The sequence below is a fragment of the Peromyscus californicus genome, unplaced genomic scaffold (genome assembly GCF_007827085.1).
Source record: "Peromyscus californicus insignis strain IS unplaced genomic scaffold, ASM782708v3 Scaffold_11__1_contigs__length_118956290, whole genome shotgun sequence".
Taxonomy (NCBI): Eukaryota; Metazoa; Chordata; class Mammalia; order Rodentia; family Cricetidae; genus Peromyscus; species Peromyscus californicus.
Genome location: NW_026294402.1, coordinates 32,364,809 through 32,385,938, shown reverse-complemented (window position 1 = coordinate 32,385,938; position 21,130 = coordinate 32,364,809). Strand labels below are relative to the sequence as shown.

Here is a 21,130-nt window from a genome sequence, read left to right as displayed (position 1 = left end):
AGATTCCTGACTATGGCTATTATATCCTGTTTGAATGAGAACTCAGAAACACTGAGTAGATTGAAATTCTACTGAAGGTCTACTATGGCTACAGAAAATTGACCATCATACATTATTAATGCCTCACAAATATGAGGGCTACTATGTTTAGTCACTGGCCAACTCATAGGAAAGGCCAGTTTATCAAGGCAAGCACTGCATCTCCTGAGTTACCAACACAGTCCTCAAAAGGGGCGTAAAGGACATAAAGTCTGACAAGTTTACCAAACGGAGTCTTTACATTCAGTTTCTAGGTCATTAGACATGCACAATAACTAAATCTCAGGAGTTTGTTAATGTGATATATGTTCTTCCATCTGCATTCCCTATACCACAGGTGATATATGTTCCTCCCCTCTGCATCCGCCATACCATATGTGATACATGTTCCTTCCATCTTTATCCTCTATACCATATGTGATACATGTTCCTTCCATCTCCATCCTCTATCCCATAGGTGATACATGTTCCTTCTACCTCCATCCTCTATACCATGTGATACATGTTCCTTCCTTCTGCATCCTCTATACCATACGTGATGTATGTTTCTTCCGTCTGCATCCTCTATACCATATGTGATGTATGTTCCTTCCATCTGCATCCTCTATACCATAAGTGATATATGTTTCTTCCGTCTGCATCCTCTATACCATAAGTGATATATGTTCCTTCCATCCTCTATACCATAAGTGATATATGCCCTTCCGCCTGCATATACCATAAATGATATATGTTCCTTCCATCTGCATTCTCTATACCATAAGTGATATACATTCCTCCCCTCTGCATTTCCCTATACCATACATGATATATGTTCCTTCTGTTTCAGTAAGAAGTGGCATGTGGAAAATAACTAAAATACATAATACTGAAAACTGTCAGGTCAAGGACACAGGAGAAAATGGGATTCAGTCTAAGGAACTAAATAAAGATAAACAGAAACACAACAATGTCTCTGTACTTAGATGCTTTTGACGAAGATGAAATAGAAGGAATAAATGAGGAAGTGAGTCTTCTTTTTCACAATTCACATTCATGACATGATGTGGATAATTCATACAAGAACATAAACTGATGGCTATGTGTTCTGGTTTGAATGTAAAATGTTCCCCATAGCTTTGTGTGTTTAAACATGTAGTATGGAGCTGGTGGTGCTGTTTGGGAAGGGTTTGGATCCTTTAGAGGTGGAGCATCCTTGGATGAAGTGAGGTTCTGGGAAGACCCCATTCCCACCTCAGTTAACTCTCTGCCTTCTGATTGTGGATGTGAATGCAATGTTAATGTTGTTTGTTTTTGCTCTTTTGAGGGGTCCACCGCCCAGTTCCCAAATAAATCACACACAAGGGTGTATTCTTAATTATAAATGGCTAACCTTAGCTTGGCTTGTTTATGACCAGCTTTTCTTAAATTAACCGGTCTATTGTAGCACGAATCTTAAAAGGTCTTATTAATAAAAACAAACCCAGGAGCCAGATATTGGGGTGAATGCTGAAAAGATCAGAGAAGCAGAACAAGCCACATCCAACCTCACTTTGCCAATTCCTCAGCTGAGCTTGTTTCCTCAGACTTGAAGCCTCTGAGTCCTCACCCGAATGAATCTCAGCTGAACTGTTGCTAAAAGCTAAAAGCTTAAAAAGGCTCTAGTTTCTGGTCCTCATACCTTATATACCTTTCTGCTTCCTCCCATCACTTCCTAGGATTAAAGGCATGTGTCACCATGCCTGGCTGTTTCCATTGTGTCTCCAGAATGCTAGGATTAATGGCGTGTGCTACCACTGCCTAAACCTATGTTTAATATAGTAGCTATTCTGTTTTCTGACCCCCATATAAGTTTATTGGGGTGCACAATATATCAACCACAGTCTATCTTTTGCCTCTGGGCTTTTATGCTTTTCTATTTCTGTATGTCTTTCTTTCTTTCTTACTCTGTTGCTAGGTGTACAGCTGAGTAGCTGGCCCCTCGCATCCTTCTCTCCTTGTTCTCTTGCTCTTTCTTCTTTTTCTCCTTCTATTTATGCTCTCTGCCTGCCAGCCCCGCCCATTTCTCTCTCTCCTGCCTAGCTGTTCAGCTCTTTATTAGACCATCCGGTGTTTTAGACAGACAAAGTAACACAACCTCACAGAGTTAAACAAATGCAACATAAAAGAATGCAAAACAGCTTTGCATCATTAAACAAATGTTCCAGAGAATAAACAAAAGTAACACACCCTAAAATAATATTCTACAAGATGTAACTATTGTCCCCTGTGCCTACAGCCCTCCGTTCCCTGCCAGCTTCCATGTCTCCACCAACATGATGCAGTGATCCACTTTAACAATAAGCCACAATAAACCCTTCCTCCATCAAAATGTTTCGTGTCACTTATTTCATCATAGCAATGAGAAAAGAAGTTGAAACACAACAATTCAGGAATAGACCCTGGCTGACACTTCTGTCCACTGAAGGACCCTTGAGTGGACTTTCTTCCCCTGCCTTCCAAGCAGAAGGAATAACTTGATCACTGCTAGATTGTACATTGGATCTGACCAGAAATGCCTTTACCTACCACTAACAAGTTCAGCATTTTGCAGGTTGGTCTTTCTACCCAAGTCATTATCAATGTTGTCCTCATCCATTCCATTGAAATCTGGATGAAAGTCAGTAGAGAGATGGATCTGACCAGGAATGACCTACCACCACCAACATCATTGCTTTGAAGGCTGTTCTCCTTACCCAAGTCATCCTCAGTGTCATCCTCATCACTATCATCGATACATGGAAGTCAGTGGAGAGGTGGATGTGACCAGGAATACCATTACCTACTACTACCAAGAGTATCACTTTGAAGGTTGTTCTCCTTACCAAAGTCATCTTCATTGGTGTCCTCCTCCTCATCATCGATGTCTGGAAGGAAGAAAGTGGAGAGAGTGAATGACTCATACCTCGGTGACTGTAGTAGGTGAAGCCTTGCTACCTTATACAAGAACAAACTCAGCTTTTCTTTGGTTCACATCATTCACTGAGAACCACAATAGACATTCTACTCATGAGATAAAGTAACACTTCACGTATTAAAAATACTGCAAAACATCTTCGTTCTTTTTACAGAGGAGATACCATCTTACTTGCAGCTACTGTTAATAACAAACTAGGGATTTGAGAGATGGCTCGGTGGTTAAGAGCACTGCTCTTCCAGAGGACTAGGGTTTGATTCCCAGTACCAACACAGTGGTTCACAACCATGTGTAACTCCAGTTCTTGGTGATCCAATGCCCTCTCTGGCCTCAACTGGTACTAGGCAACATGTGGTGTACCAACATACATGGCAGGTCAAATACATTCAAATTGCTTAAATCTAAAACACACACTATTGAATTTCCACAGTACCGTCATAAGTGCTACAGGACTTTTCGACTTTTTGCAAGGTCGTTTTTTGAGGTATGTCACTCTGTTCAGGAACCTTGGCACTTCTGAAACCCATTTTTTCCTGTATAGCAGAAACTAGAACGCATCACAACAAAATAGGTTAGCTGAATCATAAAATAAAAGGAAAATTGGTCTTTGTTCTACGATAAACATTTGATCTCATTACTGATTTACAAGCACATTGTTTTGATTCAGAATGTCACTTCTGGAAGATCAAGGACATCAGGGAACATTTAAAGCATATCCAACATGGTCAGTGTATCTCAATCCAGGTGGATGAGACAGTATTGACAGAAGAGCATTTGACTGAGTGTGCAGGATGGCCAGCATCCAAATTATCTTAAGAGCTATGTAAACACAGTGAAATTTGTGCAATTCCTCACTTCTCTGTTCTTGAAACTATGACAGTATGACTTCCTAAGGACTCCCATTAAGCCTAATGAATCTACAAAATTAAATGAATGTCAAGCCCCAAAGAAAATCACTAGCACCAAAAAGGGATTTTTAGTGGGGTTTGCCAAAGGCCAGAAAAATCAGCAAGAGGCCACGGTCAGATACAGAGATAGTGTATGTATACTGCCAGATCAGGGGGAAATGGTTGCTTCCTTCCTTTCTTCTTTCTTTCTTCTTTCTTTCTTTCTTTTTTTTTTGAAATATTAAATTTCCTTTTTATTTGTTTCACCACTTTTCATTCCTCATGATGTTTTACAGTCCATGTAAAATATATAAGATCACCAACAAGGGGAGGCACTGGTAAGGGACTATCTCTACCTCCTGTTATTGTCTGAGGGCACTGTAATAGTCACCTTAAGATTACAGACCAAATTATCTGACAGAACAAAGAAACTGAAACAAGGATTGCTATTCTACTTTTCCAACCCTGACTCAAAAAAAAAAAAAAAAAAAAAAGACCATTTCTTTCAGTAGAAGCAATATGAGGAACCAGGTTAGTTCACATGACTAGTAATTTTTAGGCCTCTCTCAGTGCAAATTTCTAATGATCAGACAACCACACTAGGAGAAGGCTCTCACCAGGAGTCTGACTCCAAGTCACTCTGAAACACTTGTCACGTGATGACTGAGAGAAAAGATACTTCCCTTCAGTCAACAAACCCTGCATAAGCCCTCAATCTTGACTGACAGGCCAGGAATCTGGGTGCTTTGCCGAGTTAATGGACTGCATCTGTACATACCACTTTCTCTGTAACAACTGCCCTCAGTGCTGTCTGTATTGCCTGGACTAAACATGCCTAAGACAAGGGCAATGGCTTTTCTAGCTCAAAGTATGTACTTTACCTTGCTTGCTCCTTTCTCAGAGTCTGGTTTCTGCTCTACAAAATTTTCTGTTCATATTGTACCCATGAGCAAGATAGTCTCACATTCCCTTAACCAAAGCCCTCCTTTACCTAATGCCTAATCACATAGACATGCCTCGAGGAAAAAAAGGATCTTAGAAATGATGACTTGTCAATGCTGGCTGTGTGGATCCACTGAGTACACGTGTTTCCCCATGTTCTCCCTTACTAGCCAACATGGAGATCCACCATCAGTGAGGGCAAGTATTTTGTGGAGACACAGTCTAGATCCCCTGAAATATTTAGGGTCCTATGTCTGCCTTAGCACAAAGTCAGTGTCCACTTCCTAATAAACTTTACCTGGGGATCAGCAGACAGAGGCAGCCACTAAATTAGACATAGCTATTAGGCTGTGGTGGCACACACCTTTAATCCTATCACTCAGGGGGCAGAGATCTGTCTGGATCTCTGTGAGTTCAAGGCTACACTGGACTACACACGAGAGAAACAGAATCAGGCAGTGATGACACACGCCTTTAATCCCAGGAAGTGATATGGCAGGACACAGAAAGGTATATAAGGTATATAAGGTGTGAGGAAACAGGAACTTGCTCTCTTGAGGCTGAGAATTTCATAGAGGTACGCTAGTACCTACCTGGCTGTTCTGCTTCTCTGAACTTTCAGCTTTCATTCCAATATCTGACTCTGGATGTTTTATTACAAGACCTTTTAAGATGAGTGTTACAAGTAATGCCCCACAAAGATGAGGGTTCCCCTTGAGCCTCTGCTCTCTTTGTAGGAGCAGAAGAAACCCTGAGTGAGTGAAGTCCTGAGTACGTGTGTATTACTGACAAGGGCACAGCCCAGGGGAAATTGGCAAAGCCTTTCTCCCAGGTAGGCCAGGCTGGAAGTTGGCAAAGCCTTCTTCTTGTCCAAGTGCAAGTGTTTCCTGGTGCCTGATCAGTGTGTACAAAAACTAGCAGCTGCATCTTCCTCCTCTGGAAGGTTAGGCCTGAGACTGCTTGCCTATGGAGACTTCCTGCCAGTGAGTCAGTCATTCCCCTTGTGATGTACCTAACAAACACACCAAAATTTCAGGTTGCTAGAGTTAGTAGATGCCCTGCATCAGAGCTTACACCTCAACCCTACACTCTGACCCCATTTTTCTGTACATGTGTCTGTGTGTCTGTCCTTTCTTCATTCCCTAACACCCTTAGTCAGGACTCGAGCCCAGTGTGTTGATGTACCAACGCATGGCAAAACTGTTATGTTAGCAAGGCAAGCACCTCATCACCTGAAAAATCCACCCTATCAAGATGAATATTAACAGGGATATCGACAATGCCTTTTTTTTTGGTGAAATTCTACCCATTCTATAAAAGTAAGTTTTTGCATTGGCAGTCTCCACAAACTATCTGTGTGATGTATATTCATTCTGTCTGACTGTCTGTCTGAGTATGATGATCCTGAAGATATTAATTTTACTTTCACACAGACTCAGGTTTGGAAGACTTAGAGAAAGGTTTACAAATAAGTCTACTACTGGCCATAGTGCCTGTTCTTGAATAAGTCCAGCATTGTTCCCTAGAGTGTTCCAGTTGCCTAAGAATCCATAGATCCTGCTCGAATGAACTCCAGAACAGAGGATGGATTAACATGATATATTAAGTTTTCAAGTGTTGTAAGATAAAGAAAGGCCATCATCTTATATCATTAAGGCCTCATACATATGAAGGTGATTCCCTTTAGATGTGGGCCAATTGATGGAAGCCTCAGGCTTGCAAAGCAAACACTTTATCAAATGAGTTACCTCCTTGGCCCTCAAAAAGATATAGAAAGGGACATGGGAAAACTTACTGCTCAGAGACAGGCTGATCTTTATATAACAAATAAATTCTTCCATTCTATATATTCACAATAATTTTTAAGATTTCAAAGATTTTTCTTGTATGACATGTGTTCATCTGATTGACCTTGTCAACAATCAGTCCCTATTTTCACATGCATGTTTTCCATAAGTGATCACATAAAGGAAATAATTATAAATAAAAGCATTGGAAAGAGAAGGCGGCAGGAACATGGGCTTTGGTTTGCTAACACAGATGAAAAACTACATTAATTTCTTGACCACACAACACAGTCATTTCTTTGTACTTGGAATTTACCGTCTTCCTTTGTGAAAAAAAATGACAAAGAGGCAATAAAATAGAGTGGGTTCTTGTAGCCTCTCAGTTTTCTAAGTAGACCCATATTAAGTGGCAGGACACGGTCAATGTACATGGCTATGTGTATTCTGGATTGAATAGTATGCAGGTGGTGCTGCATGTGGAGTGTTTGGGAGCTTTGGGGTGTGGGGCCTATCCTGAGTTAGTGAGTCCTTTAGGGCCAACCTTTAGATGTTGGAGTCCAGTTCCACTTCTGCTTATTCTGTTTCCTTGGTATGGATGCAACATACCAAAGTCGTCTCCTGCAAATGAAGCCACCCAACCTTCCCTGCCAGCTGCCAGGTACTCTCAAACATTACAGAATGATCCCCTTCAATAAGTCACATGAACACTTCCTTCCTTCAGTGATTCTGCTTAGGTCATATCAAGGGGGGAAAAAAACAATGAATGATTCCATGAGAGTCTCATCATGGTTCCTGTCTGTTTAGAAGGCCTCACACTGCATCTGACCCAGAGTCCATGACCTACAGGTAAGAGTCTTGTGTTTTTCAGGTGGGTCTGACTAGACAAGTCATTCTCAGTACTGTTCCCATCATCGCCACCCATGACTGAAAGAAAACCAGCAGAGAGAGTGAATCACACACAGTGTCTGCCATAGGTGAAGCCACACTGCCTCACACAAGAACCAGCTCTGCTTTCCTTTGGTTCATATCATTTCACCAGAACCAAAATAGGCATTTAAATGTGGTTTTATGCTCTGTGGTGGTAGTTCTACTGGTGGACTAGAGAAATTAATTTCCACTTTAAAACTACTACAAGGATTCTTCATTCTCTTTATAGTAGGGATACTATATAATCTACAACTACTGATAATAACTATAATTAATTATTGAATTTCCACAGTACCGTCATTAGTGCCACAGGTCTTTTGCAGCATTGTTTCAGACATGTCATTGATTGTAGAGGTAACGGAGCTCCGAATGCCTAGCTTCCTCAATATGGCTACAACTTGAATGCAATCAAAACAAGAATGTTTAATTCTGCTGAATTCATTTAAAAAAACAAAAACAAATAAGGAACTAACAACTGTTCTATGTTTAACATTCCATCTCATTACTGATTTGCGAGTACACTCATTTGATTCAGAATATCACTTTTGGAAAATCCTGGAAATCAGTGTTGACTTATTGGAGATATGACATGGTCAGTATAGGTGCGGTCTCAATTCACATGGATGAGACAGTATCAACAGAAGGGCAGTGTGACTGTGTGAAGTGACCAGCATCCAAATCCCTCTAAGAGGCATGTGAACACATTGAAAATGCAATTGCTCACTTCTGCATTCTTGACACTTGGCACTATAATTTCCTAAGAACTCACATCACACCTAATGAATCTAAAAAGGTAAATGAAGGAAGAGCTCTGGTCTGCTGTGGATAGTGCTCTGTATACTGTGAATGTGTTGCTCTGATTGGTTAATAAATAAAGTGTTGATTGGCCAGTAGCCAGGCCGGAAGTATAGTATAGGCGGTGTGAGCAGAGAGGAGAATTCTGGGAAGAGGAAGACTGAGTCAGGAGTCGCCAGCCAGACACAGAGGAAGCAAGATGTGAAGACAGAACTGAGAAAAGGTACCAAGCCACGTGGCTAAACATAAATAAGAATTATTGATTAGTTTAAATGTTAGAGCTAGTCAGTGGTAGGCCTGAGCTAAAGCCAAGGAGTTTTAATTAATATAAGGCTCTCTGTGTTTACTTGGGTCCAAGTGGCTATAGGACTGGCAGTTGAGAGAGGGTTGTACTGACCATGGGCCCTGCAGGTGGAACACAGGAAACCTTCAGCTACACTGGTAACAGGCACTAGTGCCACAAAGGTGCTCTATGGCGCTTGGTCTCTCCAGAACCACCACCTGGATGGTGATGCTTACAACCAGAGAGGCTGTTTGGATGACTTCTGGAAAGAGCATATGCTTGCTTCATCATTTACACAACACAGCTTTTTAAAGTTCACAGACATATCTAGTATTACCTTCACAGAAAGGCACTAGAGAAGAAGACAATCAACATCTCCTCCTTTTGACCAGAAGGCACTGTGTTAGTTACCTACTAATGACATTGTGCCCAAGTAGATGACAGAAAAAAAAAAGAACAGGACAGATGTTCTATTTTTCAATCCCTACTACAAAAAGTCACCATTCCTCACAAAGGAGTGGTGTAAGGGAACAATGTTTGTTTAATTGTATGGCATTCCTCTGCCACTACTTCACATGGTCAACTCCTCTCAGTGAGTCTTTCAGGCATTTTCTTATGGCCTAGGCTGGCCAGTGATTGGAGATGAGATTGAGTTCATGAGAACCATGCAGCCCCTTCTAGAGTATCAGATTAACCAACCTATGTTGTGTCCACATCACACTTTATGCACTGTTGAATATCAAACCCAGAGACTCCTGAATGAAAACCTGCTATTCCAATGACAGAGCAAAAAAACGCAAACCCAGTACACCTTAGCTTTCTCTGTCTTTCCCAGTTGTGAATAACTGTCACCTGATCCATGGATGTTATCTATGGTTTTTGATCACTGAGGCAGAAAAGGTACTGTTTGTGTTTTCTATAAGCAGGATTATTTCTGGGTATATGTTGGAAAGGTGAATGGATTCATGCAAAATGACAGCTCATGTCTCCATGAGGAGAAAATTTGAGCTTATTCTAAAAATGTCACTTTCATCCCAAATATCTGGGAACATGTTTTGCTCTTGTAGTCCCTAGCTATCTAGCTTGGTCACTCACATCCCTATCCTAGTTGGTTCTCCTGTAGCAACAGGGTATGTTGAGAAATGAATACAGCATACATGGCTATGATGAGCTCTGAACCAAGTAATGTAGGAAAGGCATGACCTCAGATTTCTTCATTGACAAAACTGACATGTGTAATTGGAATGTCTTTTGGGAGAAAACACATAAAGATGTTTATTGATATATGAAATCCCAAGGCAACAAGAGTAAATGAGAGAACTACATACACAGGACCATGATATGTCTCTTGGGATATCTGTTGTTATCTTACCTAAGTTTACAAACTTGTTGCCATTAGATTGCTTTGAAAAGAATGAGAAACCAATATGACCTCATAGAGCCTGTAGGTTTAAGCCAGACAGGCTCCTAGAGCTGAGAGTTGGAAGTAGACATGGGCTCCCATCCCTAACCACAAAACTATCTTCAGCTGACAAGCTCTCACAAAGGAAAAAGTACTTTTCCCCAATGGTGTATCAACCACACTCCAGGGCAGTCCCCATGCCCAGCAGAAGGTGAGCAACACCAAACAAACTCAATGGTGTTCTTCTAGATTTTTGTGTCTTATATTGCTTTGTTTGGGCATTTTCTGTCTTACTGAGCTTTTGCTTGTATATTATAGTTTCTGATTCTGTGTGTATATGCAGTGTGTGTGTGTATGTGTGTGTGTGTGTGTGTGTGTGTGTGTGTGTGTGTGTGTGTGTGTGTGTGTGAGTGCTTTTTCCTTTGTTTTAATTACTTTCATTGTTTTTCGCCCTGCCTGTTTGCTTTCTAAAGAGAGAGGAGGCATGGAGTTGTCAGGTGGGTATGTGGGGACGTTCTGAACAGAAATGGGAGAGGGGAATATGATGATTTCTTAAAAATTAAGAAAGATTTGTACATAAACAAGTAAATAGAAGTTGTGAACCAGACAAAGACAACAAGTAGATGCAGAGTTCTTATCTACAGTATATCCAAAAATGTCATTCCAAGATACATACTGTATCTGTGCTTCCTTGACTGGACCTGCAATTCAGAGAAAACACTCTTAGATCAAATCACACTGAGTTATGTTTGCACAGATCTCTGTTTTTTTTTTTCCTGTGACTTAGGACAGCTTGTAAACAGGACTGGGAAGAACAGCCAATTTGAAGACTCTATATTAGTCTGTTATGTGATTCTCTTACAAAATCCCTGCAGCTAGTTACTGTGTGAAAAAAATAAGTGATTTTTACACCTTTGCCTGTTGAGTCCACATCAGGCAAACTCACCCTTTGTTCTCTACTGAGGGTTTCCTCAAAGCTTCTTTGAAACGCGGCAGAGAAACATTATGAGAATCTGGTATTGTGAATGAATCCCTCCAAGGAGTGTCCCTGTTGCCCAAGTATCTACTCTAACATCATGCTTTAAAGGTCTCACCACCTCAATATCCCTTAACGGACACCAGAATCTTTTGCCACATCAATATTTGGGGAAACACATTCCAACTGTGTTAACCTTAGGAGACCCCAGCAGAAAGACAAGAAGACACTCACAGAAGAAACAGGAACTTTTCCTATCCAATATGCCTGTTGGCTTATTCTACATGTTTGAGTCTGAAGGGGAATCTTATGTAAGAAGAAAAGCTCCTGACACCCACTATGGTAACTGACATGCTTTATAATTTCTTCTCATGCTGTGTCGTATCATGGGTGACTTGTGTCCTCTTCCCATGTAAACACTCTAATACCTGTAGTGTGTGAGCAGTTTATTACTGAGATCTGATGCCCATAAAAATAAAGTATCATGAAAGTAACCTTTCTATGTTAGAATATGGAAAGGTCATCTTACCACAACCAACGATGACTTTGACCCTTCTTCTGAGGCCTGAGGATGTTCCTCACTCGAATCTAGGGGAACAGGATATTACTTTCAGCTCATGGTACCACTTGTTATATGTCAAGGGCTTTTATGTTGCTAGGGACAGTGACATGTGGATTTAGTCCCTATGCCTAGCCTTAGTGCACAGAATTGATAAACATGGTTGAAGAGCTGCAAGACAGATTTCCCTGCTAGGAAAAGTGAAAACAAGGCAAGACCTCAAGAGAAATGAAGTAGAGACTTTTTGTTCTCCTAAATAAAGGGAGTCTAATGCACTGTGAAATAATCCATCTTGGATTAGGTTACACTTAAATAAATGTTATGTTAAATGACAGATTTCTATCTCTTTATGAGCATTTTCAAGTCTTTCTAGATCTCTGCTAACCTCTTTCAGCCACTACAGATCAACATAGACAGATTCTACATTCATTTACGATGATCTTATTTTTTAAATTCCTTGTTCATTGTTGCTTGTGTATATGCATATACAAAGTGTATGTACAAGAATACATACTATGTGACATCTGTCCAAGGGTCAAAGGACAAGTTTGTGGAGTTGATTCTCTCTTTCTACTTTCATATGGATCTGAGAAATGCCACTCAGGTCCTAACCACTGGAAGAAATATACATTTATCCTTTGAATCATATTGTCAGTCCTAGCATATAGAATTTTAATCTTCAAAATGTACACGTTGTTCAAGAAAAATTCATGCAGTATCAGGAACATGATGTAATGACACTAAATTTTTCACTGTTTGATACATAATCATACTTTACTGATAAGTGCAAGATACTGACATTATTACATTTAAAGATCCACCATAGATTGTTTTTTTTCTCCTGCTAGTTTTTCTTTACTGGTCATCCTTTGTATTCATTCTGTGAGGTGAATGTCCAGGTTCAGACTACCCAACTCCCATTAAGGCAGAGAACACTGATCATCTGTCCCCTGGATTTCTACTTGCTTCAGCAAATAAGAAATGTATATAGAAGATGGACTCTTTTGTATGGTTATTAATGTCCTCATAGCCTAAATATAAGTATGTGGTAACAGTTTGGAACCTCATACTAGGGGGCTACATATCTGATTTCAACCTTGGCACTTTCACCTAAGAACATCATGACCTTGGGTCTATTCATCATCACATCTCTTCAATTCCTGTGCATCATCATTAAAGAAGTAAACAATGCACGTGTCTGTTTTGTTCCCGACCAACTTAGTGAACCTAACATATTGGTGTAAATGCTGAGAAAGGCTAGTTGTCAGTACAATGTACTGCCATAGACAGTGCACCCTCACATACTCCACAGATTCACAAAAACCCTGTAACAAATCCTCAAGCTATTGTTCTAGATAGATCCTGTTTTTCCTAAAAGTATTTATTTTAACTTCACACAGACATTTGTTGCACAGAGACAGCTAAAACTTTAAAAGTAATGCCTATGTTGTCCTGTGTTGGCCTAGGTGCATATTCAGATTCCATTTCTAAAGTATGGTCAGTATTGTTCTTTAAAATGTTCCAATTGTATGACTTCAGTTAGTAGATCTTGAATGAAATGGACCAGAAAAGACTAGTAGGTTAACTTTGTTTGTTTAAATGTCTAGTACTCTTAGACTTGGAAAATCCACTGTCTTATATCTGCCTCAGAAATGTGTACATGTCTCCATTGAACTCTCCATTGGTCAAGGAATGGGAAAGTCTCTGTGCTTGAAAGCAAGCACTGTGTCAACTAAGCTAGCCACTTACTGGTCTAGAAGGATGCAAAGATCCAGGAACGAATGATTCTGAATGAAAAATGGTCCTTTTACATAACGAATGAGGTCATTTGCTTTCTATGCCATTAGACATGCACAACAATCTTAAGTGTACACAGATGTCTGTGTTTTACATTTTCATTTTGTCTAACTTCCCTAGTACCCAAGCACATTCCCTACATCACTGTGCAGTCTCAGCAAAAAGAAGTACACAGGAAGTTACTAAAACACTTATTAATGAAAGCACAGGCAGGATAAAGACACAGGAGAGCAAGCAGACTTCAAATCAATTGTCAAGATTATGACAAACTATGTTAAACTCTTGATCAGATGTCATGGTCATTTCTTTGTTCTTGAAACATACCCTAGTCCTCTGAGAAAAGATGACAAAGAGGAAAACATAAGAAAGCAGGTTCTTGTGTTTTTGCCTAGAGTTCAGATTATGTGACATGAAATGGTCAATCTACATAAAGCCTTCAGTCATATACTGTGTGTTCTGGTTTGATTAGGGACTGTCCCGCATAGCCTCATGAGTTTGAGCACTCTCTCCCCAGCTTATGGTACTGCCTAAGAAAGGCTTCAGGAGATGGAGCATCCCTGGAGAAAGCAAGCCACTGGGGAAAGAGCTCTGTCTAACTTCTGTTTAGTCTCTGCTTCCTGAGTACATGTGCATGTATTCATGTACAGATGCAATGTGACCGGCCAGCGCCATACACCTGCTGAGACATTTTCCCTGCCATAATGACCACCTTGTCATAATAGGCCAAATAAGCCTTTCCTCCATTAAAATGCTTTTCTCAGTTATTTGGTCACAGAAATAAGAAAAGCCACTAATCATTAATAGAGTCTCATCATTGTTTCTGCCCATCTGGAAGTCCTTAAATTGACTTTCCTCTTTTGCCTCCCAAGCAGAAGGAACAACCTGACTGTTGATACACCCTTTCATTGGATCTGGCCAAGAATGCCAGGACCTACCATGGTCTTTGCGATACACGTTGGTCTCAGGAGACAACTCATTTTCAGTGTTGCCATCATCCATGATGTCAATGTTTGGAACTATGTCTGTGGAGAGTGATTTACATACTACTGTCTATAGTGGGTGAAGCCACACTGCCTCACACGAGAACTCGCTTTGCTTCCCTTTGGTTCAGATCATTCAGGGAGAAGCACAACAGTCATTGAAATGCATTTTGAAGTTCTATCGTTGCAGCTCTACTGTTGAATACTTCACACATTAAAAATACACAAGGCATTTTCCACCTTTTTAATAAGAGATATAGACTGTGGTTTGAATCAGAAATGTCCTGTTTAGGTTCAGGTATTTGGATATCTGGTACCCAGTTTGTGGCACCAATTGGGAAGACTGTGGATCCTTTAGGAGCTAGCCTTGCTGAGTGAATTGTATTACTGGAGGTAGGGTTTGAAGCCTCATAGCTTCACCCTAATTCCAGTTCATTCTCTCTCCTTCCTATTTGTAGTTAAACATGTGACTTCTCAGCCTACAGATATAAATACAACTTGTTCAGTCCATCTGTTGTTACTTGTATGTATATGATTTCAGGGTTGACCACTTGTTATTGAATAAGCAACTGGGGCTTCGCCTCTGAAGAAGACTAAATCTCCTGCTCTCAGTATTCCTTAGTTGTCCATATTTCTTTTTCTATGAGTGGGGCTCCATGAGATCCCCCACTTCCACGTTAGCATGTCTGTTGGTGGTGTACTTCCAGTGTTGTTTAGGCAGCCATACTGTTGAGGTATCATGGGTGAAGCTTCCCTGCCATTTCTAGGAGACGATCTCACAGCAGATTTCCTGGACTTCTGGCTCTTACAACTTTTCTGTGCCTTCTTCCTTAATGGTCCCTGAGCTTTAGGTGTGTTGCAGACATATCATTTGGGGCTGGGCACCCTCTGGGGATTTTTCAAGTTGAGCTAAAGGCATTTTGCATTATAATATGGTCATTAGCCTACAGAGGCAAGGAAGTGGAATGTGGTGGTATACTGAGAAATGTTTCTCTTAAGCTCCTGCAATTTAAACCTTGGTCTCTGGTAGTTGATACTGTTTGGGAAAGTTGTAGCATGTTTAGGAAGTGGAGCATTGCTGGAGAAAATGCATCACTGTGGGCAGGCTTTGAGAATCTCTAGCCTCACCCAACTTCCAGTTTGCTGTTTCATGTTTGCGGTTGAAAATGCGACCTCTCAGCCTACTGCTCCTGACAGTATGCCTGCCACTTGTTGCCATGACTTTCACTCACCATGATTGATATTTATCCCTCTGGAAACATAAGTCAACATAAACTCTTTCTTCTCTAAGTTTCTTTTGGTCATAGTATATTATCGTAGCAACAGAAAAGTAACTAGTACAATTATCATCACCGATGACTATTAATAACTCAGACTAACTACTGAATATCCACAGTACCGTCACTGGTGCCGCATGCCTTTTCCTTCACATGCCCATTTGCTGTTTCAGGTCTGACACTGAAGGACTTGCTGTGCCCAAGGCCCAGCTTTCGCATCATGGACCTCACTGCAACGCATTCACAACAAAAAGAGGTCAGCTCAATTGCATTTAACAAATAAACAAACAACCCTCGCCCCCGGGAAAACAAACAACTGTTCTGTGTATAAACATTTGATCTCATTAGTGATTTTCAAGCATGACTCAGAATGTTACTCAGAATGGAGGATCACAAACATAAGTGTCCACTTAACACAAGAATGGTATGGTCACTAAGGTCTCAATTCATGTGAATGGCACAGTATTAGCAGAGAAGCAATGTGACTCAGTGTGTGAGATAGCCAGCATCCAAATCATTTTAAGATCCATGGAAACCTATGAAATTTATGCAGCTGCTTATGACACCAACTCTTGGCACTCTGACCCTCCAACTGCCTAAGCACTTACATTAAACCTGATGAATCTAAAACAGTAAGCAAACATGAAGACTTATAGACTAGTACTAGGTCTAGAGAAGTGGTCTGTGGGGTTTACTGAATGCTAGAACAATCAGCAAGATAGCAATGGGTGGATCCAGAGACAGCTCCGGAACAGTGGACAATGGCAATTTCTTTTCATTCTTTGCCTAACCGTGGTGTTTTACAGAGCATGAAGATTGTGTATCACATCGAAGTAGGGAAGTAGGTAACGGGTTATCTTCATGCCACTGTGACATAATTGCCCTGACAGAAAAACCTCACAACAGGGAAGGAAGTTCTACTTTTCAGTCCCTGGTATGAATATTGACCATTTTCTCCAAAAGGAGTGATATGAGAGAGTTTGGTTAGTTCAAATGTCTCCATCTTTTCTACACTGTCTTTCTAATGATAAGATAACCATGCTGACCAGACACCACATAATGACTCAGACTCCAAGTCATTCTAACACTGATGTTACATTACAGTTGTGGTGGGGGTAGGGGAACACTTCCCTACAACTGACATACTCTGGATAAGCCTTCAAACTCAGTGAACAGGACAAGAAGTTTGGTGGCTTGGTGATTTAATGGATGTGTCTGCGCACATCACTCTCTAGGTGACAACTGCCCTTGGCACTATCTGTGGAGCCTGAAAAAGACCAGAGCAGAGAAGGGCAGAGCCTTCACTAGCTCTAAGTGTGCACCTGCCCACTCATGCTTCCTCAACCATGTCCAGTTTCTAAACTACAAACTCTTTAACGTTGTACACTATTTTATATTATATAAACATGAGATCTTGGAGAAAACCAGAAAATGTTATAATCTAACAATGGCCTGCTTATGTGTCAAGTTGACAAGAGGTGACTTGTGCTATTTAATCTTCTTTGTAAACTTCATACACCTAGGAGGGAATCGAAATTGGGGAGTTGCTTCCATTAGATTGGCTTGTAAGAATGACTGTGGGAATATTCTTGACTTCTAATTGATATAGGAGGGCCCAGACCACTGTGGGTGGTGTTACTCCTTAGGCAGGTGGGGGTGCACTGTCTAAGAAAAATAACTGAGCAAACTAGAGAGAGCAAATCAGTAAGCAACATTCCTTCATGGTCTCTGCTTAGCTTCCTGACTCCACGTTGCTACTTTGAGTTACCATTTTTGCTTCCCTTGATGGCAGACTATAATCTGATAGATACAACAAGCCCTTTCCTCCCCAGCTTGCTTTTGGTCAATATGTTTGTCATACCAATGGAAAGCAAATTATCATATGTGCATTTGACACAATGTAGGAGGAGAATATAATTAAAATACTTATTAATGACTGCACCAGCTGGACAATGACACAGGAAGGAAGCATCTTCGTTTTAACCACTAGATGATGACAACAACCTACATTAAACTCTGGACCAGATGACATGGTCATTTCTTTGTCCAAGGAGTACAAAAATAAAATATTGAGTCATAACATTGAGAAGATCAACCAAGGAAGATTCACTAATAGACTCTTATCATTGCTTTTGCCTATTAGGAAGACCCTTAAATTGATTTTCTCTGTCATCCAAGGAGAAGGAATAACATGTCTAATCCTAGACCCTCCCATTGGATCTGACCAGGAATGCCAGTACCTACCAGTACTACAACCAAGAAAACTTCTCTTCTTGCTGCTCATCTCTTTCTCAGAGTCAGTTTCGTCAGGATCATCAGTATCTGGAAGAAAGTCAGTGGAGAGATGGATCAGACCCGTAATGACCTACCTTCCCCAAGTTACCCATAGTTAAGTGTTTATCAGAGCAACAGAAAACAAACCAGAACAGTATGACAGAGGGCAGAACACAGAAAAGAATGAGAGCATGAGCAGGACAACAATGCAGGGAAGGAACGTCTTTACAATACCCAGATGAGGACAACCTACATTAGACACTGGACCAGATGAAATGGTCAACTCTTCATCCCTGGAGTATCTTATCTTCCTTGAAGAATGGTTTTACAGAGTGAAATAAGAAGCTGAGTCCCTGCCTTTCTACCTAGAGTCCAGATTATGTGATGGTCAGTCCATACATGACCTTACACCACACTGTGTGTTTTGATTTGAGTGTTTAATGTCCCCGTAACTTCATGTGTTTGAATATTTGGTTCCCAGTGGGTGATGCTGCTTGAAAATGGATTTTCATCAGGAGGTGAATCTTCCCTGGAGGAAGTGAGTCTGTGGGAAATCTTTTCGGCCTTGGAGCCCAGTCCCACTTCTGTTACCTCGCTGCCTCCTGAACGTGGATGCAGTGTGAACAACTGGCTGCCTGCACTGGCTAAGACACCTTCCATGCCAGCTGCCACGGCTTCCCCACAATAATGGAATCATCTTTTTAACTATAAGCCACAATAAACCCTTTCTCAATTAAAATGCTTGTCAGGTGTTTGGTCATAACATGAGAAAAATAACTAAATATAATGATTAAATAATAGTTTCATCATTGCTTCTTGCCCACTTGGAAGACCCTTCAAATTAACATTCTCTCATAGATATCCAAGGAGAAGGAATAACCCACCTGCTCTTAGACCCTCCCATTGGATCTGACCAGGAATGCCAGTACCTACCACTACTGCTACCAAGAAAACTGCTCTCTTTGCTGTTCATCTCGTTCTCAGAGTCGGTTTCGTCAGGATCATCAGTATCTGGAAGAAAGTCAGTGGAGAGATGGATCAGACCCGGAATGACCTACCACCAAGTCCATTGCTCTGAAGGCTGTTCTTGCTACCCAAGTCATCCTCAGTGTGTCACCACCTATAGTGTTTGAATCTGGAAGAAACCAGTGAAGAATTGGATGTGACCAGAAATGACCTACCACTACCAAGATCATCGCTTTGAAGGCTGCTCTCTTTACACAAGACATTGGCATCTTTGCCCTCATCCATATCTGGAAGGAAAAAAGTGGAGAGATTGAGTAACTCATACCTAGGTGACTGTAGTAGGTGAAGCCATACTGCCTAAACAGAATCAAACTCAGTTTTTTGTTTGTTCACATTATTCTCTGAGAACCACAGTAGAAGTTTAAGTGTGTTTTTATATTCTGTGTTTGTAGTTCTACTGATGAACTAGGGAGGTTAATATTTCACATATCAAAAGAATAGTGCAAGAAATCTTCATTCTTTTCATAAATAAAAGGCAGCATAATCTACAACTATTGTTGATGACAAAGTAATTATTGAATTTTCAAAGTACCATCAGCAGTCTGCTGATAAAAAGCTATGTCTCAGAGTTTGTGGCACTGGGTACTGTGCCCTTTCCCTCTGGTCCTGAGACCTTGGAACCTTGCATTACTATGGTAATGGCTCTGTTCCTTATTGTCTATTCTAGGAGTGTGCTATGACCTTGAGGGCTGTGAAATTATTTTCAGAATTGTAAGGCGTCTCCGGTTAGACATGTGAGAAGTCAGGCAAGAGAGAGGGATGAGAGAGAAAACTAAGAACAAAGAGAGAACAGCAGAAAAAAGGTACAGAGAACCAGGAAAGAGAGGAGCTAAGTATGAGAGCAGAAAAGAAGCTATGTAGTTAGAATTGACTTAGAAGACTAAAATGAATGGACTGAAAGAGATCTGTATAGATTCATTTGACATCCCTCAGACCGGAATCCTAGCCTCTGTAAGCATCTTCCCCAGGACTCTAGGAGAAATCTCCTCAGGGTAAGTCCGGGGACTGGTGGGGGGGGGGGCGGGCAGAGGAGCTTTCTTTACATCATAGAGATTAGTGTACACTTAATATAGGCATTACATGGTCAAGAGAGGTAAGTTCTCTCATGGCTATGGCACAGTAGCAACAGAAAAGCAGTGTGAAATTTGTACAGTTCCTTGCTTCTCTACTCTTTGCACTGGGACACCAAAAATTAAGAATCCTTCATAAACCTCATGAGTGTGAAAATAAGTAACGATAAAGGCATAGTTAAAAGCACTGGACTCCAGAAATGTCATGACATTTGTTAAATGTAAAACACAAAGAAGACCCCAGCTCTATTGAGTGGCTACTTGCAGAGAGGGTGTTAGCCTGGCCTTGGGGCAATGGACAGTTATGTTTACTCTTCATTCTTTACACAGCACGGTGTTTTACAGGTCATGGAGCTGTCTACGTTTCACCTCAGGCTACTGGAGTATTTAATTTTATGTCATTGTGACCAAATTGCCTGACAGAAAAAAATAGAGATGAATGTTCTACTTTTGAATCCCTGACACAAAATATGAGTTTGCAAAAGAAGTCATTCAGAGAGCTCAGAGGTGTAAATGTGCACCTGTCTCTGCCACCTCCTTCACGATGCCTCCCTGTAGTTTCTAATAGCTAAGTCCATGGACATGGGACCCCTTCTATCTGTCTACCACAATGACTCAGAGGCCAGATCATGCTACCACAGTTGTCACTTGATGGTGGGGAGGAAAACAACACTATCTTTCAACTGATTAGCCCTGAATAAACCTTCAACATAATGTGACAGGACAAGATGCCTAGATCATTGTGACTTAATGGACTGAGTGTGTGCATTCCACTTTCTCACTGACAGTTACCCTTGGCAACAGTCTCTACAGCCAGACCAGGCCTGCCTCTGAGAAGGGCGGGGGCTGCATTATCACTGAGTATGTGCAATCCCTACTCACTTTTTCCTCAATGAAGTCCAATTTTTACTAAACAAATTTTGTTTCCATTCACTGGCTACCAGGGGCAGGACACACAGTCCTGCTTGCTCTGAACTAAAGCCCTCCTTAGCAAATGCCTGAACATACAGACATATCACAGTCACACTATTCAGTCCTGACTGTTTACATACACTGAATGGATAGGCTCCCTATGTTCTCACCAGTCAACATGGAGACTGACCATCAGTAAGAGCAAATACTTTTGGAGCAAAGTCTAACTCATCTTTAAATATGGTCAGTTAAAAGAATGAGA

General features: G+C 40.9%; 1 protein-coding gene across 1 annotated transcript in view; it reads right to left on the bottom strand.

Annotated features, from left to right (window-relative positions):
* Positions 1–21,130, bottom strand: part of LOC128121772 (dentin sialophosphoprotein-like) — a 133,626-nt gene that overhangs the window by 6,507 nt on the left and 105,989 nt on the right. The window contains exons 26-34 of the mRNA XM_052756763.1: positions 19,042–19,113; positions 18,794–18,871; positions 17,831–17,908; positions 15,709–15,816; positions 11,503–11,561; positions 10,674–10,698; positions 7,813–7,914; positions 3,408–3,521; positions 2,883–2,924 (exon numbers count right to left, since the gene is read on the bottom strand). Coding sequence (XP_052612723.1) covers positions 2,883–2,924; positions 3,408–3,521; positions 7,813–7,914; positions 10,674–10,698; positions 11,503–11,561; positions 15,709–15,816; positions 17,831–17,908; positions 18,794–18,871; positions 19,042–19,113 — 678 coding nt within the window. The remainder of the gene's footprint in view (positions 1–2,882; positions 2,925–3,407; positions 3,522–7,812; positions 7,915–10,673; positions 10,699–11,502; positions 11,562–15,708; positions 15,817–17,830; positions 17,909–18,793; positions 18,872–19,041; positions 19,114–21,130) is intronic.